The sequence below is a fragment of the Plectropomus leopardus genome, chromosome 3 (assembly GCF_026936395.1).
Source record: "Plectropomus leopardus strain MGB_pleo_1.0 chromosome 3, ASM2693639v1, whole genome shotgun sequence".
NCBI classification, from domain to species: Eukaryota; Metazoa; Chordata; class Actinopteri; order Perciformes; family Serranidae; genus Plectropomus; species Plectropomus leopardus.
This window is the reverse complement of record NC_142178.1, coordinates 7422005-7442416: the sequence shown is the minus strand read 5'-3', so window position 1 is coordinate 7442416 and position 20412 is coordinate 7422005. Positions and strand designations below refer to the sequence as shown.

The 20412-nt window shown below is 38.8% G+C and overlaps 2 protein-coding genes across 4 annotated transcripts; one reads left to right on the top strand and one right to left on the bottom strand.

The window, feature by feature from the left end:
* Positions 1 to 2466: 2466 nt before the first annotated feature.
* On the top strand, positions 2467 to 19627 carry gtf2e2 (general transcription factor IIE, polypeptide 2, beta). Of its 2 annotated transcripts, none has more exons than XM_042484870.2 (8): positions 2467 to 2690; positions 4615 to 4775; positions 13050 to 13132; positions 13779 to 13886; positions 15512 to 15694; positions 15890 to 15983; positions 17467 to 17582; positions 18859 to 19627. In XM_042484870.2, exons 2-8 carry the CDS (start codon positions 4616 to 4618, stop codon positions 18976 to 18978), a joined length of 864 nt encoding a protein of 287 aa, XP_042340804.1. In that variant the 5' UTR covers positions 2467 to 2690; position 4615; the 3' UTR covers positions 18979 to 19627. The 2 variants fall into 2 exon arrangements, with proteins under 2 accessions (XP_042340804.1, XP_042340803.1); XM_042484869.2 differs by having other exon boundaries at positions 2468 to 2690; positions 4611 to 4775.
* Positions 5546 to 11709, bottom strand: smim18 (small integral membrane protein 18). Of its 2 annotated transcripts, none has more exons than XM_042484873.2 (2): positions 11476 to 11709; positions 5546 to 7877 (listed from the first exon to the last, which is right to left on the bottom strand). In XM_042484873.2, the coding sequence occupies exon 2, from the start codon at positions 7870 to 7872 to the stop codon at positions 7549 to 7551; it is 324 nt and encodes a 107-aa protein (XP_042340807.1). In that variant the 5' UTR covers positions 7873 to 7877; positions 11476 to 11709; the 3' UTR covers positions 5546 to 7548. The 2 variants fall into 2 exon arrangements, with proteins under 2 accessions (XP_042340807.1, XP_042340806.1); XM_042484872.2 differs by having other exon boundaries at positions 5546 to 7899; positions 11476 to 11704.
* Positions 19628 to 20412: the final 785 nt, after the last annotated feature.

Below are 20412 nucleotides of genomic sequence, written 5' to 3'. Positions count from 1 at the left end.
GGGAAAAATGTCTAGGGAAAACAAAGATGGGGAAGAACTCCTTATATAATCAGAGATTTTTTTTAAATTATGTGACAAATTTATTACACCTTTTACGCTTTTTTCGATTTTTCAAAGTTAATTATTTGTACATTTTACTAATTTCTACTTTTACTATTTCTACATTAACTAGCTATACTATATACTTCAACAGCATAATCAAATTCCTGCCTCAGATTAGCAGCTGCCTCATATGGCCACCCCTACTGCTCCAACTCAGAAATACCACTGAACAAAGGTTTGATGCACCTCACCTCAGAAAACTATTGATTCCACAAAGAAAACCCTCTTACATTAAGCCAATGGCACCAACAAAGAAAGCTGTGGGAAAAAAAATGCTTCTTTATGTTAATATCTAAGAAGCTTTCACATGGAAACAGGTCCCTGCATAATGCCTGAATAACATGAGGCAGCATCTTTTATGTTAAATCCCTTGCCAATTAATCTACGCGTGAAAGCTTATGCATGTGCAGGGCTTGATAACTCATTTGGGGAAAATGCCCTCTATTGCCCCTCGTATAGTTTCAGCTGAGCGCCACGGTCCAGCTCCACTGTATCTTATATTCCACGCTCCGCTGCTCCGGGCTGCTTAGCTCTCTATTTGCCTTGGTGACCCGGTTATATTGCGGCCTTATCTCACCTCTCCTCTCACTTGATTACCCAGTGGTGGGGTTGCCTTCCCTCTTCAGTCAGCAAAGTCCAGCTCCAGTTGGATGAACTGATGGACTCAGTTTCCTAAGAGCCGTCTCTGTGGTGCAGACAGACATTATGGCCTTTTTAAACTTTCCCCAACTCCAGCCTCCCATATGGCTCATCTCTGACTGCAGCAAGTAGTGACAAGTAAAGCTGAATCATATTTATTGATCAATGTGCAGAATAGATTATAGCCCCAGCCGCGGCCAAAGTTGCACTATAGGCACATCACATAATAATAGTCAATTCCTTTAGGGAGTGAACTATATTTCTTTGAGAGAATGCCAGAGGACAGCAATGAGCATACAGAATACATACAGCATACACTGTAGGAGAGCAAAAGGTCTCACATCTGACCTCCTGTAGGGTTTGCATCCATACATTAATGCCTACGAAGAAAATAAAAGTGCGGATTTGATATTTTCTACTATATTTGGATGAACACAGATCTTTTATTACACTTTATTTGATGCTCTTTAAAGGTCCAGTGTGTAGGATTCAGGGGGATATAGGCTATTGTAAGAAATGGAATATAAAATAATAATCATGTTTTCTTTAGTGCAGAATCACCTAAAAAAACTCTTAACATTAGAAGATTTATATCTACACAGGGAATGGTTCCTCATCTAGCAAGATCACCATGTTGCACCGCTAGAAAAACACAGATTTTTTTTTTTTTTAAGAGAAGACTTCTTATTCAGTGTTTTTTCCAGTTTAAATCACAGAGTCTGTTCGTTTTAGAGAGGAGGAGACCTCTGCAGATATATTGGCTCCCACTAAAAATCTCCAAAAATCTTAAGTTATCAGAAAAAGAAGTTAAGCAAACATTAGTAGGTGCTAGGCTACTGGCCCATCACCGACATGTCAAACAACATTGGAGAAACACTGATTTCAAATGAGTGCTTTCTATAACCAGTTTAAATCACAGGGTCCATTTGCTGTGAAGAGGAGGAGACCTCCATGGATTATTTGGTTCATGGTAAAAAAAAAAAAAACAACAAACAAACAAACAACATCCTGAACAATGAACACTAACAATGAATTCTAACCAGAAGTTTCATCTTGCAATATGTAATCCTCACCACTAGATGCCACTGAATCCCCCTAAATCTTGCACACTGTCTCTTTAGATGATGAAGTTCTGCATTGCTGCTGTCATGTTTTTTAGTATAGTATAGTATAGATATACAGTATCTTTTCTGATTATTCTTGGAAGCCAGAGATGTAACTTAGTATCAAAACCTAGCCTGTGCTTCATTTTCATTTCTAAGTTTTCAATATAACGTTTAAGGGGTAAGAAAACGTCAATTCTAAAACTCAAATACAGTACTTGTAGGCCTATTGACACTAATTCCGGTAGTAGTACAAATAAACCACCAAGTGGCGCCCTTGTGCTTTTCCCTGGAAATAACCAGGGTTTGTGCGGACTATTTCCTGAGATGTGATAATCAACCACGAACCAAAAACGCATGAAACTGTGCTGAGCTCCTTCAAAATATGCCTCCCTTTTCATATTATATTTCCAATGGTTCTTACCATTACCATTCATTTACAATCGATTGGTGAAGTTTATATGATCATATGTTGTTGTTTTTTAATATTTTGTGTCCAAGAAATAGCTTTTACTGCCCTAATATTGGCTACTGGTATAAGATTCATATAATTCCCATATTATTATTATTTTCTGTTGAATTGTGAATTATACGTACGTGATGACGTTATCCAAGGATTCGCTGTCGATGCCCGACAAATCGAACGAGAAACGGAAGTGCAGCATGAGAAAAAAACGAGATGTTTTGTGTATGAAGTTAGTTAGTTTACGTTAACTTCTCGTTGCAAGAAGAAGTTAAAGCTGCGAACTGCGAAAGGAAGCATTTCTCCCTTCGATATCCTCCGAAATTAGACAGTCCTCCTGGACTAAACCGTCACTTTCTCTGAGAGCAGGAACAAAGTGCCAGGTATGCTCAGCAAGAGAACAAGCTAACGGCTAACTAACAAACCAAGTGTCAGACTGCGTGGTTACGTTTGGCTTTTTTTCTGTCCACATATTCAAATCATAGATTAACGTTTGATGGAGTAGACAACGCTATGGCTCTTTTGTTATTTTACATTATTACAATAAATCAGCAACGCCGGGCTAACTGACAATAAAGCCGACTAACTTGTCAACGTTACTTGTTCGTTAACCCGGTTGGCAAATGAACTAGCTAATAAATGCTAATGGTTGCTAATTTAGCTGTTAAGCTGCATTTTGGGGACCTTACCTGGGTTCCTCTTCCTCTCTATGGCTCGTTTGTTGGTGCAAGACCGGTAAACATTCGTGTTCATATAACATTTCTTCCCAGTTTAGCTGCTGTTTTCTGGAAACAGTTACAACCGTGGTATCAAGGTAAAGCTCAGCCATGGAAATCACATCTTTACAGTCAAGGCTGCATTTTTAAAACAGGAAAAATGTCCAGGAGCCTCTGACCAATAGTGCCCCTAAAAGGCCTAACTTAGGTTCATTGGCTGTCAGATGCTCCTGTTTTATAAAAAAAAAAAAAAAAAAAGTTCTTTGTCCACCAGCCACCAGCCAAATGTTAGTAAAATATGCAATTGGCTGCTAGATTTGCTTCATTTACCTGCCACAAAAACAATAGTGATCTGTTGAGTGGCTGGTAGATTTTGGAATCTGCTCGCCGCAGTGGCAGGTGGACAAAAAAGTTCATTTCCAACTGTACGAACCTTTATTATTTAGGTTTTTATTGTGCTTAAGATGAGATAAGACAAGATAATCCTTTATTAGTCCCATAATGGGGAGATTTGCATTGTAACAGCAAGATAAATAAAGCAAAAGAACAATATAAATAGTATTTAAAAAAAAAAAAAACAAGACGCACCAATAGCACATGGAAAATAATGGAAGATGTTGCAAATTCTGAAACAAGTGTGCATACAAGTACAATGCGCAGTAAAATGCTTATGTACTAGGGGTCAACAGATTAGTGACCTGGCCAATTATTGGAACCAATATTTGGCATTTTGTTGATTATCTGTATCAGCATTTTATTTTAATGATCATTGATAAAAGTGAATTAATTAAGAAGTGCAAAGAAAGTGTCAGCATGATAGGAACTTTTACTTTGTAAAACCTTAGGGAACTATTTTTATTTATTCATTTTTTATTTAAATTTTCACTTGACTTTATAAAAAAAGATATTGCAGGGATCTTTCTGTATATGATGTTGAAAGTTACAGTTTTGATTGAACATTTGATGGAGGTATGTAAACAAAGTTTTGTTTGGGAGTTTTTTATATTCTAAATATTGACAGAAAGATTTGCATTTTTATTGTAAATGCATATCGGTTCTAAATATTGGTTATTGGTCTCATTAACTACTAAAATCGTATCGGTATCAGCCCACACAAAAACACAATTGCGCGGCTCCTGTTATGTACCTGTTCCAATTAAAACCAAGACAATAGGTAATATACAATAGTACAAACAATTCAAACATGCAATGTGAAGAAAAATGTGTGTTAGTTTGTGTGAGGGGGCACTTAAGTCTCATTCAGCAGTCGTACAGCCTGAGGAAAGAAACTCTCCCTCGTCCTCTCTGTGGCCCTGGTCCTCTTGGCTCTTGTTCTGCATCGTTTAATGTTAATGTTCTGCAGGTTAGGGAGGGTGGTCCTGATGGTTCTTGTAAGAGCCAGGTAGTCCTGCTTGGAGCTGTGTCCCAGGTGGGGATTCTTCCACACAGGATGCTCTCTATAGTCCAGGTTGATATAAATTGTCCACCTTAACGTCAAGGCTCAGCTTGAAGAGAGTCCGTCATTTCTGATGGATCACTTGCTTTGTCTGTCTTATTAAAATCCTGACATATTTTGTGTTATGTCAGCCAGGATGGATCCAGCTCTACTGAGGGAGAGGGAGCTGTTCAAGAAAAGAGCTCTGTCCACTCCGGCTGTAGAGAAGAGACCAGCTGCCTCCGACTCTGGGTCACACAAGAAGAAGAAGCCCAAGGCTGACAAAGAGAGTTCCTCTGGGTCCAAACACAGCGCTGGTAAGTGACTGTGACAGTAATTCCTGACGTGTTTGCATGCAACAGTAAATGGCTTTGTCCTTGTGTTAAAAGTGACTTGTGTAGGGATGGAGGCATAGTGCTGCTGACATGGATAACACATGATCCTGGTGCCCATCACTGTGCTTGTAAGTGTGAGTAAAGATGCACCAATTCACATTTTTAGAGCTGATATTGCCTTTTAATATAACTACAGTGGCCAAGGCAATATCAGCAGTTAGCGGTTGTAGTTTTAAGAGCAAGCTCAAACATAAGAGCCCCTGTACAAGCCACCCCTTTTGACTTATGTTATTCAAAATGGGAGTAGCTCCTCCAAAATAATGTATCAGTTTCATTCTTCTGACCAGCTGTTATTTGGGAGAGATCTCTCTCCCTTTCATACCTCTCTAAATGATCAGATCACACTGAGAGGAGCTTAAAAAAATCTAATTTTATATTACAAAACAGACATTGTGTTGTTTGGATGTATCACCGTTTTGTATGTTAGTAAACTAAGAAAACGTGTCAGAATTGGGTTTTAACAAATGGGGCCTTATTTCCTTCACACAGCAGTGGGGGTGCAGATGTTTATGCCATATGGTTAGGACTCATTTTCTCAGAGCAGCAAATTTAGAGACCACCGACAGTGTGATTGTTATAATAGTTGGTATTTTAGCATTTAACAGTGAGACAGCATCGTGAGGCCAAAGCGATTAAACACAACATTACCCGCTATCGCTTGCATCCAGTTAATGTGAATGAAACATGTAACACTCTTATTGTATCTAGAGAGAGACCCTAAAAACTTAAAAGAGAAAAAAAAAATTTGGAAGAAAAAAAGAGAACATTGAGAGAACATTGTTAAAAACAAAAAGGTTAAGGACTACCAGGGAGTTGAGAAGTTAATGGAATTAAATGAGTGACTGTGTTGTGTAGTCCCAGGTCACTAAAGACCTGAGGTATGCATTTGTGCGTTAATCAGAGCCAACGCTGCAGAGTGATCACTGCTGTGTTTGAATCACACATATAAGTGAGTACAGAAATAGAAACTGTGCTTGTTTAATAAATGTACCTACTCTAGCATGAGTAGGTAACTGTAACTATGATAATAACAAACGTAAATGCAATCATCGGAAGTAAAAAGCTAAAATTAGGATATAAACCAACTGTACCACAATCACATGACTAACGTTGCCACCACAACGAGGCTGTAAAGCTGTGTTCAGCATGATGATGGTTCATAGTTTTATGTTTCCACTTGTTAGCAAAATAAAAGCCTTTACTGATGTATGTTATGTCATGGAACAAAACTTAAAAGTCTCACAACACGTTAAAATTCATTTAAAAGTATGTGAAAAAGTTAGTTGCCGTAACATAATTTTATGAGGAATCAACTGTGTTCATAATTATGGTAATTAAGTATATAACCTTTAAAGTTCCTTTTAAATAATGTGGAGACATCTGTTGGACCAATTAAATTTTTTACTGGTAATCAAGACCTGTGTTCATAATTATGGTAACAGAAAATTCCTAATAAATGATGTAAAAAACAACTTTTTAAGTTGATAACCATACATGATGATTTGTTCCAACCAAGTTTTCCACATAATCTAAAAGAAATTCTAAAGTATATGAACATAATAACCAAATTTCTGAACACGTTTTAAGTTAATTAGTCATAAAAATAAAGCAAAGGAATTTTAAAGTGTTATGCTAGTGTTAACTACAAACCTTATGTCCGGCATCTAACCAAAAAATGGAAATGGGGTAAAATATTATGACGAGTTTTTGAAAATTAATTGGTATAGGAAAACTGAAGTGAAAGTTTGCAAAGTATTAACAACAACCAAACACATGTTCATTTCTTTAATTACCCAGCAGCCACAATTTAGGCCAACCTTAATAATCCTGCAACACTTTCCCTTTATATTTGTGTTCTCTTAGCAGAAAAGAAAGGCTGGTCCATAATTCAGTGACAATTTATTAGGCATTTTGGGGTTAGGCCTATACATTGTGCTCAAAATGACATGATAAATTACATCACTGTGCAGCCACCAAGTGTCATGAGATTATGTTACAATGCTAAACATGTCAACAACACTGGTATACAATTTACCAAAGAACACAGAAACACAGGCTTTATTCAAAGCAACGGTGTTGTCCAACAAAGCTCCTTCATTTGTTTGATGTCCATCAGGTCCTGTTGGGAAACTGGGATGTTGCAGTCTTTAGATTTGGACAGCATTTTCTGTCTGAATACAACTTTATACCACATCTCATTGAAGCTCATTTGCAGCCAGCTCATGGGTGTGTGCAGTACTCACAGGGCAGAAAAATACTTTTTTTTTTAAACTAGCTGATATTGGGTCTTAGTTGTGTTTTTCATGGCCACACTAGTACTATTTCTAGTCCTCTTATTCTGATTGGACTACTGAAGTGCTCTGTCTTTCTTCTGGTAGTGTCTCTGGTGTGAAATATGGCTCTCAGGGTCAGCCCTGTGTGTTAAGTGATGGTGAATGTAGATGTGTGAAGATTTTCTCCTAACTGAAATGAAAAGCTAACTCCAAATCAGTGACAAACCGCCCCCCTTCCTTTTTTTACATAGTCCTGCTGCCTTATCTGGTTTCTTCCCTCCGCATCCTCTCAACCGCGAGCAATTGAACCATTATCGGGTGCTTTTTAGAAGTTCTTTTCTAACTCGGTCAGCGCTCAGGTCAACCCAGTTTAGAACTGAAACCCAAATTCCTACTCTTCCATTTCTTAAATCGTTCTGCTCCTATACAACCTCCGTACGAGATTCCGACTCCTTGCAAATGCTGGTCATGAGCTTGCCGCAGCTCCCCGGCCCCTCCTCCTGTAGCTGGTGATGCGTCTTCCCTTTGGCACAGCATCCACAGTCCAGCAGCTCGTAAAGCACGGCCAAGGCAGCCAGAGACACGACGGTGAGGATAAAGAGCAGGAGGATGATGAAGCAGGCCACGTTCCAGCCATCGTGGAAAGGGTAGACCTCCTGGACCTGCATGGAGACATGGGAGAGCGGGACGGCCTCTGGGTGCCTCGGGAGATTGCTTGGGTGTATAGCGGCAGTGACGTTGGCCATGATTTCTGGTTTGAAGAGACAAAAAAACTGGGAGAAAGGCACATTGTTAAAGTCTGTGACAGTGTGTGGTTCTGTGTTTTTGCTGCGAGGTGGTGACAGCAAGACCAAATTAGAGAACAGTGGTTATAAAATACTTGTTTCCATGGTGAGAGAGTGATTAAAAAATTAAAGTGGTAGGAGTACGTTTTAAAAAACATAAATCTACAGATCATGTGCTTAAAACTCATTATCACTTTTACACAGCTAATGCACTATTTGACAGGGACCCAGTCTCACTGGAGCAATAATTGTAAGTTAAACGAGAAGACAGTGTGTTATTAGAGCAAAAAGTAATATTGCAAAAGAGCATAAACCCAACTGAGGCCATCTGCTCTGAACAAAAATAGACTTAAAAGCTTGGTTCAAAAGGATGGCAGCACAGGGGGAATGTGGCATCTTCGCTTTTGTTTGCAAGTCTTTGGCCGTAACACCTGACACGAATGTCCAAGTCAAGGATCTGCAATCTAGTAATGAAGTTAAAAGATGTTCTGCAGTATGTGCACCGTCAGGCCATTTCGTCTCTTCTCAGCTATCCTTTCACATTTTCAGCCTACCATTTTAAAATCCTCAGAGGACAGTGTGCCAGTATCTCTGCCCACACACACACACATTCACACATGTGCACACACATGCTCCAAACACACATATGCACACACGCAACCACAGACATTTTTTTTTTTTATATCACATAGTGAGACCAAAGAAGCTGACCCAGATTACTTGAGTGAACCGCTGAATTGAAGAAGAGGGACATAAGTGCTGCTCCTTACACTAGGCTAATCCTGTACGGTTACAGTTTTTTCCGCTACAGTCTTCTTACTGCAGCTGGACTTTTTTTTTGTGTGTGTAAAAGCACACTCTTTTATCTATGCAGGATAGATTTGCTGTGCCTTAGAGCAGGAGTCGATGTTTGCTTTTTTTACTTGCCCAGTGGGGCAAATGGGGCAGAAATCAATTAGATTTTTACTGACCCTGATACAAATTGCTTTATTTATTAGCGGTTGTCATATCAAATTCAGTGCTCATGTTTAATCTTTATTTTGCCCACATCTGCTAATTCCATTCAACTAAACTCCTGTTACCAGGATTATTGAAATACTCGCTTGTGCATGAGCTATACATTTTTTCTTTACTTGCTTCCATTTTTTTGTGAGAGCCCAATCAGTACAGAAATGAGAAGGAAGCTACATGGTTCACTCCTTCGCTACTTCTATTATTAGCTGTGGACAAAATTTACCAGCCTGATTTGACTTTTATTTGCTTTGGGTAATCCAGGCAATCCTTATTGTTCTACCCATAGACTTTTTTTTAAAGATGGATGCCATGACAGACCCCCCAAATTGAAGTCAAAACATCTATAACATCTACAAAACATTATAAACCCCATTCCCTCCATGTTGGCAGATGCAACAAGGGACAAACTAAAAGATCAAAGTACACTTCAAAATACTATCTACAAATATCTTTTTCCCAAATATTGTTTCTACCACTTTAGATAGTTCTTATCAATCTGCTGTATGTTCAGGTAGTTTTTTTTTATGATAAGAAAACACATCTTTGAGGGCACTGTAAATACTACAAGGCGCATACAGGTTTTGGAGCGACATATGCTGCCATTCATGCAGTGTCTTTTTTAGGGACCTCTCTGCTTATTTCAGCAAAACAATACCAAAACACATTCTGCACATGTTGCAGTTGCATGGATTCATGGTGTGCAGGTACTAGACTGGCCTGCCTGCAATCCAGAACTGTCTCAAATTGAAAATGTGTGGCCCATTATGAAGTCCTAAATACAACGACAGAGACCTCTAACTGAAGTCGTATGTCAAGCAAGAATGGTAAAATTTCACTTTCATTTCAACAATAAGTGTCCTCAGTTTGCAAACGGTTAAGAGTGTTGTTAAAAGAAAAGGAGATGAAATACAGTGGTAAACTGTCTCAACTTTCTTGGAAGGTGTTGCAGGCATTAACTTGTGTTTGCAATAAACAGAGTTTAGCAGTTTGAACATTGAAAATCTTATTTCTGTATTATGTTCAGTTGAATATAGGTCCAAAAGAATTTACAGATCATTGCATTCTGTTTTTATTTACGCTTTACACAGTGTCCAAACTTTGTGATTGACAACTGTGTGTGCCAGTCAAGGTGCTCACATCAATTGGTCCGATAAGTTTATAGGCGGGATCTCTGTATGCTGGAGATCACTACAGACAGACGTCACCAGAGCAAGATGGCAGCAGCTATATTTAGGATATTTTGGCTTCATTATTGTAAAGTAGGAGAAAGTGGAGATTTGTCATCCATTTTTATATACATTCCGTGTTTCTGGCCTGTAAAGTATGACCTGTGAATGTGAGACTGTGTTTAAGTGCACTTAAGAGACAGAAGAAGGCCTCCTGTGTGGTGGTAATTTGGTTTTCCGTGTAACTTGATGCTGTAACATGATAGAACTCATTGTGTTTCAAGAGATTTTCACTACAGGAAATCACCCAAGGGCCAAAACTCTTTGACAGTATGATTTAAGCTGAGTCGGGGTGAGGGAGGAAAATAGTGACATGAAGAAGTCACAGACAGTTAACTACATGTGTTGTGGGTTTGTAATTGGTTAATGGGAGCAGACTTAAGTACATCTGTTTACAGTGTGGACAGAATGTGGTAAGCGTTTTGTGGTATTTTCCTCTCGGTTGATGAAACTTAACTCTGCAACCTCTCCTCATCCTCTTATCGCAGCTCATAATATCAACTTCATTTCCATGACAACAACCTTTTTTTTTTGTACTAATTTGTCTCGCCTGGTATCGGCCCCCTCCTCCTCCTCCCCATGGTCTCTCTGCTCCTCTCTTTTGTCAGAGCAGTCACATGTACAGTAACAGATTGGCTCCCTACAGCATCTGTTATCTGACCCCAAAATGAGCCCCACCCCAGCCAGGCTCTTAAAGGTGTTGTAGAAACATATATTGCTCTCGGTGGCTACACAGCAGCTGCCTCTCACTAAACACACTCCTAATGCCCCTGGCTGGCTCCTCACAGCTGTCAGTCCCTCATTGATTTGTCTTAAGAGCTGCAGTTTGCACCGAGTCATGCACCTCCTCAAACACAGACAGGATGCTTATAAGTGCACATCCAGAACTAAAAAAAAACACAGAGTTTCTGATGTTTGGTATTCTAGTGGGAAGAGTGCAGACGGACAAATCCATGTTTATTTAATCCATTGCGTGTTTGCTCAGTCTTGGCCTAAATATTGCAATTGCCACCTAAAGCTCTTAGCTTAGTTGTTATTATAGTGTGATTTACATTTTCTAAATATAAATACAGTGGTTCGGTATGGTGATTTGCAATTTTAGATTTCTCTATTGCAGAAGGATTTGGCTGCATAAATAGATCTGGTGCATTTAAAAATGTATGATTTAGCCTGTGGATGCTGGATTACACTCCAAAAACCCTCATAGCTACACAGTGAGAGCCATAACTTAAAATCACACTGTGGATTGTTATGATCTGTTGATGTCCAACACGCACATATTATGCTGATGATGCCATTCTATGTAAAAATAATGCAGCCTCACCTGTGTGTTTGGCTCAGTCTTTAGAAGATGCAAGTCAACAGATGCACTCTCCTGTCTTCGGTGCTCCACCTATCGCTCCGTCTTCCTCTCTCTCCCTCCTCCGCGTTCACTCCAAGACCTGTTTTCCTGCCCAGCACTCTCGCGCACTCTCAGCCTCGTGCACTCGCTCGCTCCCTCCGCCACTCCTTGCAGCTCTTCATGTCTCGGCTGAACGGCACGGGGCTCCTCTCCATCATTGGCTCTTTTCTGTTAGCCCTGCCTCTGCACCATTCGTTCAGCGGCCTGTCACAATTTCAGTGTCCTGCCCACAGTGCAGCTCTCAACAGCAGAATCTCCCGCCCACACCATGAATCATTCATGATTCAGTGTCTGCTTTCAGCTTTGATTGGCGAGTGCTGGGTCCAGACCTCAGACAGTCTCAAGGGGGGAGCAGCAATGTTGGACTCCAGCAGAGAGTCGGACCAGCTGGCTGCACTTCAAATCATTCTCATCAGATTACTCTCATATACAATTCCTAACAGTATTTTTTTGTTACATTAACCTTTTCTACTCCCCCGATTCCGTACCATAGACCATTCATGTCTTCCATAGGGGGAGCAGGGGATCTTAGGGGGACATTTCAGGTCAACTGCAATATGCCCCATAGAAATGGTACAAGCTGGTAACCTGAAGATCGATTTGGAACTCAGCTCAGCACAGTGTGTCAAGTTGCTCTAGTCAAAAATCTGTAATAAACATTGTGTTTTGGTTAGGCGCCTATTCAGATTTTAAATTTTTTAAATGTAAATGGGCTTAGAGCTTTAAAATTTAAGTATATGATGGCCATTCCAGTAATCAATCATGTCTCATGAGTTTCAGTTTTTGGGTTGATGCCATGTTTTACACAGATAAGGTGCTTAATTTAAGTATTTTTGACTACTTCAGAATTGAAATGAGAAATGAAATGATGTAATTTAGTTTTTGTTAAAAAAACACAAGCTTGTGTGCAAATCATGATATAAGAGTTCTGTATTGATATAGCAGCAAACCACTATTTGCTTTGTAAAGATATTGTGGCGTAATGGCGTCCTGAACAGAGAATAAAGTCATGCTCTGTGTGTGTGTGTGTGTGTGTGTGTGTGTGTGTGTGTGTGTGTGTGTGTGTGTGTGTGTGTGTGTGTTGTTATCCGAGCTTCTCTGTGGTTTGTTGTGGGAAGCTAGTCCGGTGCGCATACATGTTAGTGCAAGTGTGAATCCCACTGACTTTGGCATCACTTTGCACTGTGCTCATACAGCTGTTGAGTGTAGCCTCCACTCTCTGGCTTCCCGTTCACACAGTTAGCTTTGTCAGCACTGTTGCTGCAGCACTGTTTATGGAGTTAGCATTGTTAGCTGCTAGCATCGAGCTCAGCCACCTCGCTGTTGAGAAAAAACATGTGCCCACAAATATGCTCTGCATTTTATTATTTTAAACAGTTTTACCACAAACATTTTTGCCTTCTCTGTCTGCCCATATAGTTCACTGGTGTCAGCCTAAACAAAAAAATACATTTAAATATTTTTGCTAAACTTTTCTGTCTTTTTTGTCTCCACAGAGTCGAGTAATGGCAACTTTAACATCAAGACGAGTTCTGGGTACAAGTTTGGCTGCCTAGCCAAGATAGTCAATTATATGAAGGTAATCCTCCGCGGACATTTAAGGAACACTTGTAATTTAATGGTGATTGTATTTGTCTTGTTAATGATTTTTGCCTCTGCAAGTGAGCATTGTGTGAGACAATGACGTGATGCAGCATTCTGGACATTGTTCCTTTTCAAATTTATTTTAAGCTCTCACAGCGGCGTCCACTTAATTGCTAGATTTTAAACATGTCGTCATCTCCATCAAAAGCTTGACTTGTGTGTTGTGTAAGCCCAGTGAGTCAGTCGTGTTCACTGCATAACATTTGGTCCCCAGTCTTTCTTATGGTATGTTAAGAGCTTGTTTGTCATGCTGGGACTCTGCAAAGAGGCAGCCAGGCCCTGTCACACAAGCTGTCTGAGTCATCGCTCGCTCCAGAACTCACTCTCAAGTTGACAGATTTTCTTTGAATGTGTGCATTTTTGGTGCCATCTGTTGAATACACAGTTTAAAACTGTGTAAAATACCCTGACAGTTGGATGTAAGGCGTAAAATCACTGTAGACATTTGGCTAAAACCCTGTCAAGGTGGGAGCTTTGAATTGCTTACATTTTGAAATAAGAGCTCAGGAATATTTATACTTTGTTTACTGTAAATGTGTGTTTTCTTTACATCCATGTGCTTTTCTGTTCTTCACTCACAGACGAGGCATCAGAATGGTGATACACACTTCCTGACCCTAGACGAGATTCTGGATGAGACCAAACTTCTTGACATCAGCATGAAACAGAAACAGTGGCTCATGACTGAGGTGTGTTTGTGTCTCTTACTACCTTACTTTTCCTCAAAGTCATCTGTAGGCTGCTGATGGCCACAACTACAACATCCTGTATGTTGCAAAAGAAGGTAACCACCCACTGAGCAGAAGCTAGGTGATGATGCTGATAGTACACACTATACAGCATTCAATCCCATGTTGAAGATACTGAAAAATTAGAGCTCATCCAGCTGTAAATCATCTTAAAGAGTGCAGGTTTTGGAAGGTGAACACAAAACACTTAGTATTGATCTTCGTCATTTTTAAAGAAATTATGCAAAAAAAGTATTAATTATTAAAGGGTAACTTCTGTATTTTTCAACTTGTACGCTATTTTCTTATGTTTTTGTGCCCATTTTACACAGAGGTTGCACTATACGGCCACCATGAAGTCTGTTCTGTATGCCTCCTTTGCATTTTTTACACAGAATATTATTATATTCTATATTATATTATATTATATTTATTGCACAACATTCCATTCCAGTGTGTGATAATAGACAGCATGCCGGCATTGTGGAAGCAAAAGAAGCATGACAGGTGTTATGTTTTAAACAACAGTATTGGCATCTAGTGTGCCATTAAGCATACATGTCGGCAGCACAAACAATAGCAATGGCCTAATAACATGGCAATAACAATCCTTCACTGTTTCTGTTATATGGCAGCTGATCTCGTCTTCTGCTCAGAGGATAATTTGCCAGCCAATTTGCGGACATTTACAGCTGCTGTTCTTCTTTGAGTTAGCTGCTAACTGCTACTAGCTGCTTTTTAAATCTCCAAGGTGGGTCGCGCACACGTAACATGCCATCAAAACGTCACACCCATCCTGCCCATGATCCCGTCCTGCTGGCTGTCCTGTTTATACAGACATTGTTTCTGTGCTGTTACTACCTCTCGTAGTGGCCTAAAGGCAAGACAACTCTGTCCTCCCATTCCGCAATTGTACCATATATACAGAATGGTGACGTCGCATAACAGCGCAATATTCCTGCTTTGAAGAGGCAGTGCAAAATGGACTTAACTGACTAGTGGGAGCAACAATTTTTGAAACGGATTCAGTATTTAGCATGAGAGATTACTGCTGGTAGCAGCAAAATCAGTTGCAGTGTAACCACTCAGGGCATTTTTTTATGCAGTCAGTTATATTCACTGAAAGTGCTTGTTTTTGCCACTGACAGGCTCAGATTGTTATGTTAATTGTCTGACAACATTATGGAAAGGATCCCTACAAGATATAGCTTTTTGATAAAGGGTAAGATCCTTCTTGTTTAACCAGTTGGGTTTGCAACACCAAACCCACCAGACTCCGTTTAAAAAAGCAGTAATTTAAGTGTGTTTGAAATTTTCGCATATTTTCACGTGATCTATTTAAAAATAACACCCAATTTGGTGATTGTTGGCACAGTGAACAGATGAGCCAAGAAGGATTTTTAGGTTCTTAGACACAAAAACATGGGAAAATAGGGTCCATGTTCAAAATTGCCTAAATTACTATTTAACGTTTGCAAATTATTAAAAATTAACATATTTGTTCAACAAAATTGTTAAAATATGTATTCACATCTTCCAGCTGGTCCACTGCTTAACCTACCCACTTCACTTCTTAATAATCTCAGGCCTTGGTCAACAACCCAAAAATTGACGTCCGGGATGGGATGTACGGCTTCAAACCCAAGTACAACCTGAAGGACAAGAAAGCCTTACTGAGGCTGCTGGACAAACACGACCAGCTGGGCCTGGGAGGAGTGCTGCTGGATGACGTCGAGGAAGGGCTGCCCAACTCAGCCAAGGCCATCAAGGTAACACATAATCAATGTCATCCATGCTAAAGCAGGTATGTCTGCTACCTAGATGCTGCCTAATGCACACTGTGCGTAATGTTCACCTACAGAAGGAATACACAATTGTTTGTTAAACTTTTATATGATGAGTGAACACTGAAGATAAACAACAACCACATATTACCAAAAATATGAGCTCTTATGTGTTCACAGGCATTGGGGGATCAAATCATCTTTGTGACAAAACCAGATAAGAAGAAGATTCTGTTCTACAATGACAAGCACTGCCAGTTTGTGGTAGATGAAGGTGAGCATAAGTCAGCTTTGTCAAGTCAACTGTGATATGACTCGCTCTGTCTCTCTCTCTCTCTCTTACGTCTCTAGGTGAGTTTCCATTACAGATCATTGAGCAAGCCCCATTATACGTGGGAGCGGTCACAGGATTTCTGGGAGGTGATATCCCATGATTTTACAAAGAAATTGTGGATCCACCTTATGCAAGTGTAAAACTTTTTACTATAAATCAGAGTTGTTTTTTTTTAACTGACGTGTTTTTTAGGCGAATTTTATAGTCGCAATTCCAATTCATGCAATTGGAGGGTTAATGGAAACCCGCCTTCTGTCCGGATTTTTTCAGCTGTAGGTTTTATAATAAATAACTTATCATTTGGTATACACCAAACGTTGGCTCTTTAGCCTCTTATAGACAAAGATTTGAGTTGATAGCATACTTCAGTGTTTATTTTGTCCATTTCATCCAATCTCGTGCTTAGTTTGGTTTGTGTTTTTGTACGTTTGGTCACAATCATGAAATATTTGAGGTTATACAACAAGTAGGCAATCTGATTGATCAATTAGACATGTATCATGTAATCAAATCAAAAACCAGAGGGCCACAATTTCAATACAAATTGATTGTTTTGCAGATATCTTAGTTTGTGTGCAGGAAGCAGGAGTGCAAACAGTGTTGCGACCGAAAAATGTTGTTTTTGAAAGGCTAAACGCCAATAAATATGGACTGAAGCACAATATCTTGTTTGATAAAAACATGAATTTTGGAACTGATTGCATCTCTCTTTTTTCAATCAGTTTTGACTTTTGGATTTTACAATATTCTGGGGTTACTTGTCATTGGAAATGTGCCTGTGAGTCAGAGACACAGCGGTATATCTTAAATATGGGTAGCACGGATATAGTAGCTAAATTTCTTGTAAAAACAAGACTGAGCTAGTAAGGCAGTTTTTCGTTAGCATTAAGTTTGGAAAATCCCACAGCCTCTATAAATCATTAACATTAGCTCAAGTTTGCTCATCAAAAATCGTCCCTGTTGCCAGGTTGTTACTAAGGGGCAGCCTTTTTGCTGGAGTAGTAAACGAGGTCACATTACATTTGAGTCTATATGTGTGTGTGTGTGTGTGTGTGTGTGTGTGTGTGTGTGTGTGTGTGTGTGTGGGTGTATTTATGTGTAACTGATAATTTTTCAGTTATTACTCAGATCTGTTGCATTTCCATTGAAACCCAGGTATGGCTTGCAAAAAATGCTTTTCATTTTAAGAGTGAAATACCCCACAATATGAATATATTTTGATTATATCTTTGATTTTGTCGATAACTGTTTTATATTGCATATTACATTCAAGGGGGCGCTTTACTGTCGTTATTGGCACAACATTAATGTGGCCGGTCTATAAGCATCACTAACGCAAAGCACACCCTCAAGTGTAATATTGCTGAAGTCCAGCTGTACTATCAGTGTGTTTTCAACTCAAAAACTTGTTCATCAATTGCAGAATTTCAGAAATTATGGAGGAGTGTTCCAGTTGATTCCATGGATGAAGAGAAGATTGAGGAGTACCTGAAGAAACAAGGCATCTCCTCCATGCAAGAAACAGGACCAAAGAAAGTGGTCAGTGTCCCCCCAGTCTCTCATCTGCTTAATTTTCATTCCGACTTCCCACATTTGACCCTTTGGGACTGTTTGGTACAATTTACGGGTTTGTTATTCTTATTTTTTTTAAATAATTTTGGCTTTGTTCATGCATATGGCAAACATTTTGGCAAGGTTGTGTGTTTTTGTTTAATCTTGGAATTTCAGCTCCTACAATAAGTCTAAAATACACTTTGGAAACTATTGTAACGGAAATTGTTACATTCAGACTGTTTAGTGCAAAAAATGTGCCTTTGAAACCCATTCAAACTGCAGTTTTTGATCCCCCATCAAAGCATAAAAACATGCATTTTATTATTGTTAGGTGTCATTCTGGGCTTTTGCCTTGGAAATTAGAATTTTTATTATTTTCTACCTTATGACATAATTTTATTACCATATTTGGCATATGGAGAAAATACATGCTATTTCCACTAGGTGCACTATCACAATCAATTTTGCTGCAAATCATTAACAAATCCCAGGCTGTCATTATCAAAAAAAAATAATCTACTTAGCATAGTGTATATTGAAAATATATTTTTGTGATGTTTTTTTAATCTAAAAACATCATGACAAAAACCTGGCATTTGAAGAGTTGAAAAAATTAAATGAATACTTGATATTAATGATTTGGACCAATGTTACTTAAAATAATAAACTCAATGAAAGAAGAAAATAATATTAATGTGTAACATTTTTTAAAGCTTGATTTTGAAAAGCGCATTTGTGTGCAGAGCAGTGTAAGTGTATTTGACAATGTGCAATAAACAATAATGTATAAAAATCAATATTGCTGCTAATCATTGACATATCCCAGTCTGATAATCAAAAAATAATAATCTATGGAGTGTGTAATAGGTTGAAAATAATAAGAATTATTGTTTTTCATCTGAAAACATAGTGACATCATGACAAAAGCCTAACATTTAAAAGGCTAAAATTCTGAAAATTAATGAATATTTGATCTTTATGATTTGTACTGATGCTGGTTATAAAAATAAGTCAGGGAAAGTAGAAAATAATATTGATGTCAAATATTTTTTAAAACTTGATTTTGAAAAGCGCATTTTGTTCACAGAGCATTCTGAGTGTGTGTAATATTAAAACGGGCCCTAAGGGTTAATTATACTTTCCCCTCATTTATTTCACTCGAAATAAAAGCTTCAACGTAACACTGAATGTTGACATTTGCATGTTGTTAATCAAGCATCTTAGAGCGGCGGTGCTGATTGTGTCTGTGTGCTCCCTGCAGTTACCCGTTCAAAAGCGGAAGAAGCAAGGCGGGCAGAGGAAGAGACACTTCAAGACCCACAACAACCATTTGGCAGGCGTGCTGGAGGACTACTCAGATGGCGTTCCTGTGAAGAAGTGAGCTCCTTTCCCCCGGCTGCTTCTCGGCCTCGGAGGAGTGATGGAGAATCTGTAAATCAGACCCGGCTGCAGACGGAGACCCTGGCCACACTACAACACGGACTTTTCCATGGCTGTCGTGCTATTTCAAAACTAGCTTCTTTCCCTTTCTTTGCACTCCTCTCAGTGATCAGCGGTCTTGTAATAGCAACTGTGTTGTGGAATCCTTTTTCATTAGTTTACTGATCAGTGATAACTGAAGGACACTGGAGGAAAGAGGTACTGAGACCATTTAAGGACCCTGAATGCCCTTTTTACCAAAACCACCATCCTTAAGGGGATGCTGCAGTCGTACTGTTAAAATGTAAATGAGGTTGAAGTGTGTAAATACGTTTTTCTTCATATGTAGTATTTCACAGAGAGGTGTGTGTGGACGCTTTTCTTTTAAAGGGCAGCATCTTATCTGATCAATCCTTGTAACAGGAGTAGCGGACGACAGGCTAGGGTTGTGCAGTGCATCACAGTGAGGTCTCTCATCCAGCATGAAACATCTCAGACATTACTTCTCGTGGACTTTCTAAGTATTTAAAAGTCTTTTACTTTTCACCACCATAACATAGTGGTTAAAAACTTTTTTGGAACTTATTTTAATAAATTACACTGTTACAGGATACGGCCTTGTGACTATATGTACACGCACTGCAGTGACAACAATCCTATTAGATCTGTTTGGTACCTTTTTAAATGCTTATGTTAACCCTTTGAAAACTGAGAAAATTGCCTTAATTTTTTTAAAAACATGGAAAGAACCACAAAACAAACTTTAGAAGAAATGACCTTAAAAATTCACAAAAAAAGAAAATAGAAGTAAAAATAAAACCCAAACAAAAAACAAATCAAGGAAATGACCTGGGAAAAGTGTTTAAATAAATGTATAGTTATAATAATTTTCCCTAACATTTTTCTTTTTTCCAAGCTTTTGTTTTTTTGTATTTCTCTAAATCCACTAATATCTTGCAATTTGTGGAACATTTCTTAACAATTCGCCAATTGCCTCTTTCCCCATGTTTTTAAAAGAAACAGAACCAATTTGCACAAAAGTAAAAGGTTTAAATACATGAAAATGATGTCACTCCAGGTTTCAAAGAGTTAAAAGGGACCTATTATACTTTTCCACATTTTATGTCTTTTATATATATGTATATGTATATCTTACAATGAGGGGTGAGGTTAACATTCGTAAAAGTTGCAAAAACCTGATGAGGTCATAGTATGGCAGATTTCTTTCGTCATTTGCTCCTGTAGCCTGCACTGCTAAATGTAGCCACACGCTAAAGTCAGGGAAACATGTAAGCTTGGTTGCCAATATTGTAAATTTCTCTCCGGTTTTAGATCAGATTCCTGATTGGTTGTGTCTAGAAGCATTTACTTGTGTTTTTTCATGGTAAATGGTGCC

Coding starts and splice junctions, on each gene's coding strand:
- smim18 (XM_042484873.2), bottom strand. CDS start 7,872: ATGGCCAACGTCACTGCCGCTATACACCCAAGCAATCTCCCGAGGCAC.
- gtf2e2 (XM_042484870.2), top strand. CDS start 4,616: ATGGATCCAGCTCTACTGAGGGAGAGGGAGCTGTTCAAGAAAAGAGCT. Junction 4,776..13,049: donor TGGGTCCAAACACAGCGCTG/GTAAGTGACTGT, acceptor TTGTCTCCACAG/AGTCGAGTAATGGCAACTTT. Junction 15,695..15,889: donor ACTCAGCCAAGGCCATCAAG/GTAACACATAAT, acceptor ATGTGTTCACAG/GCATTGGGGGATCAAATCAT.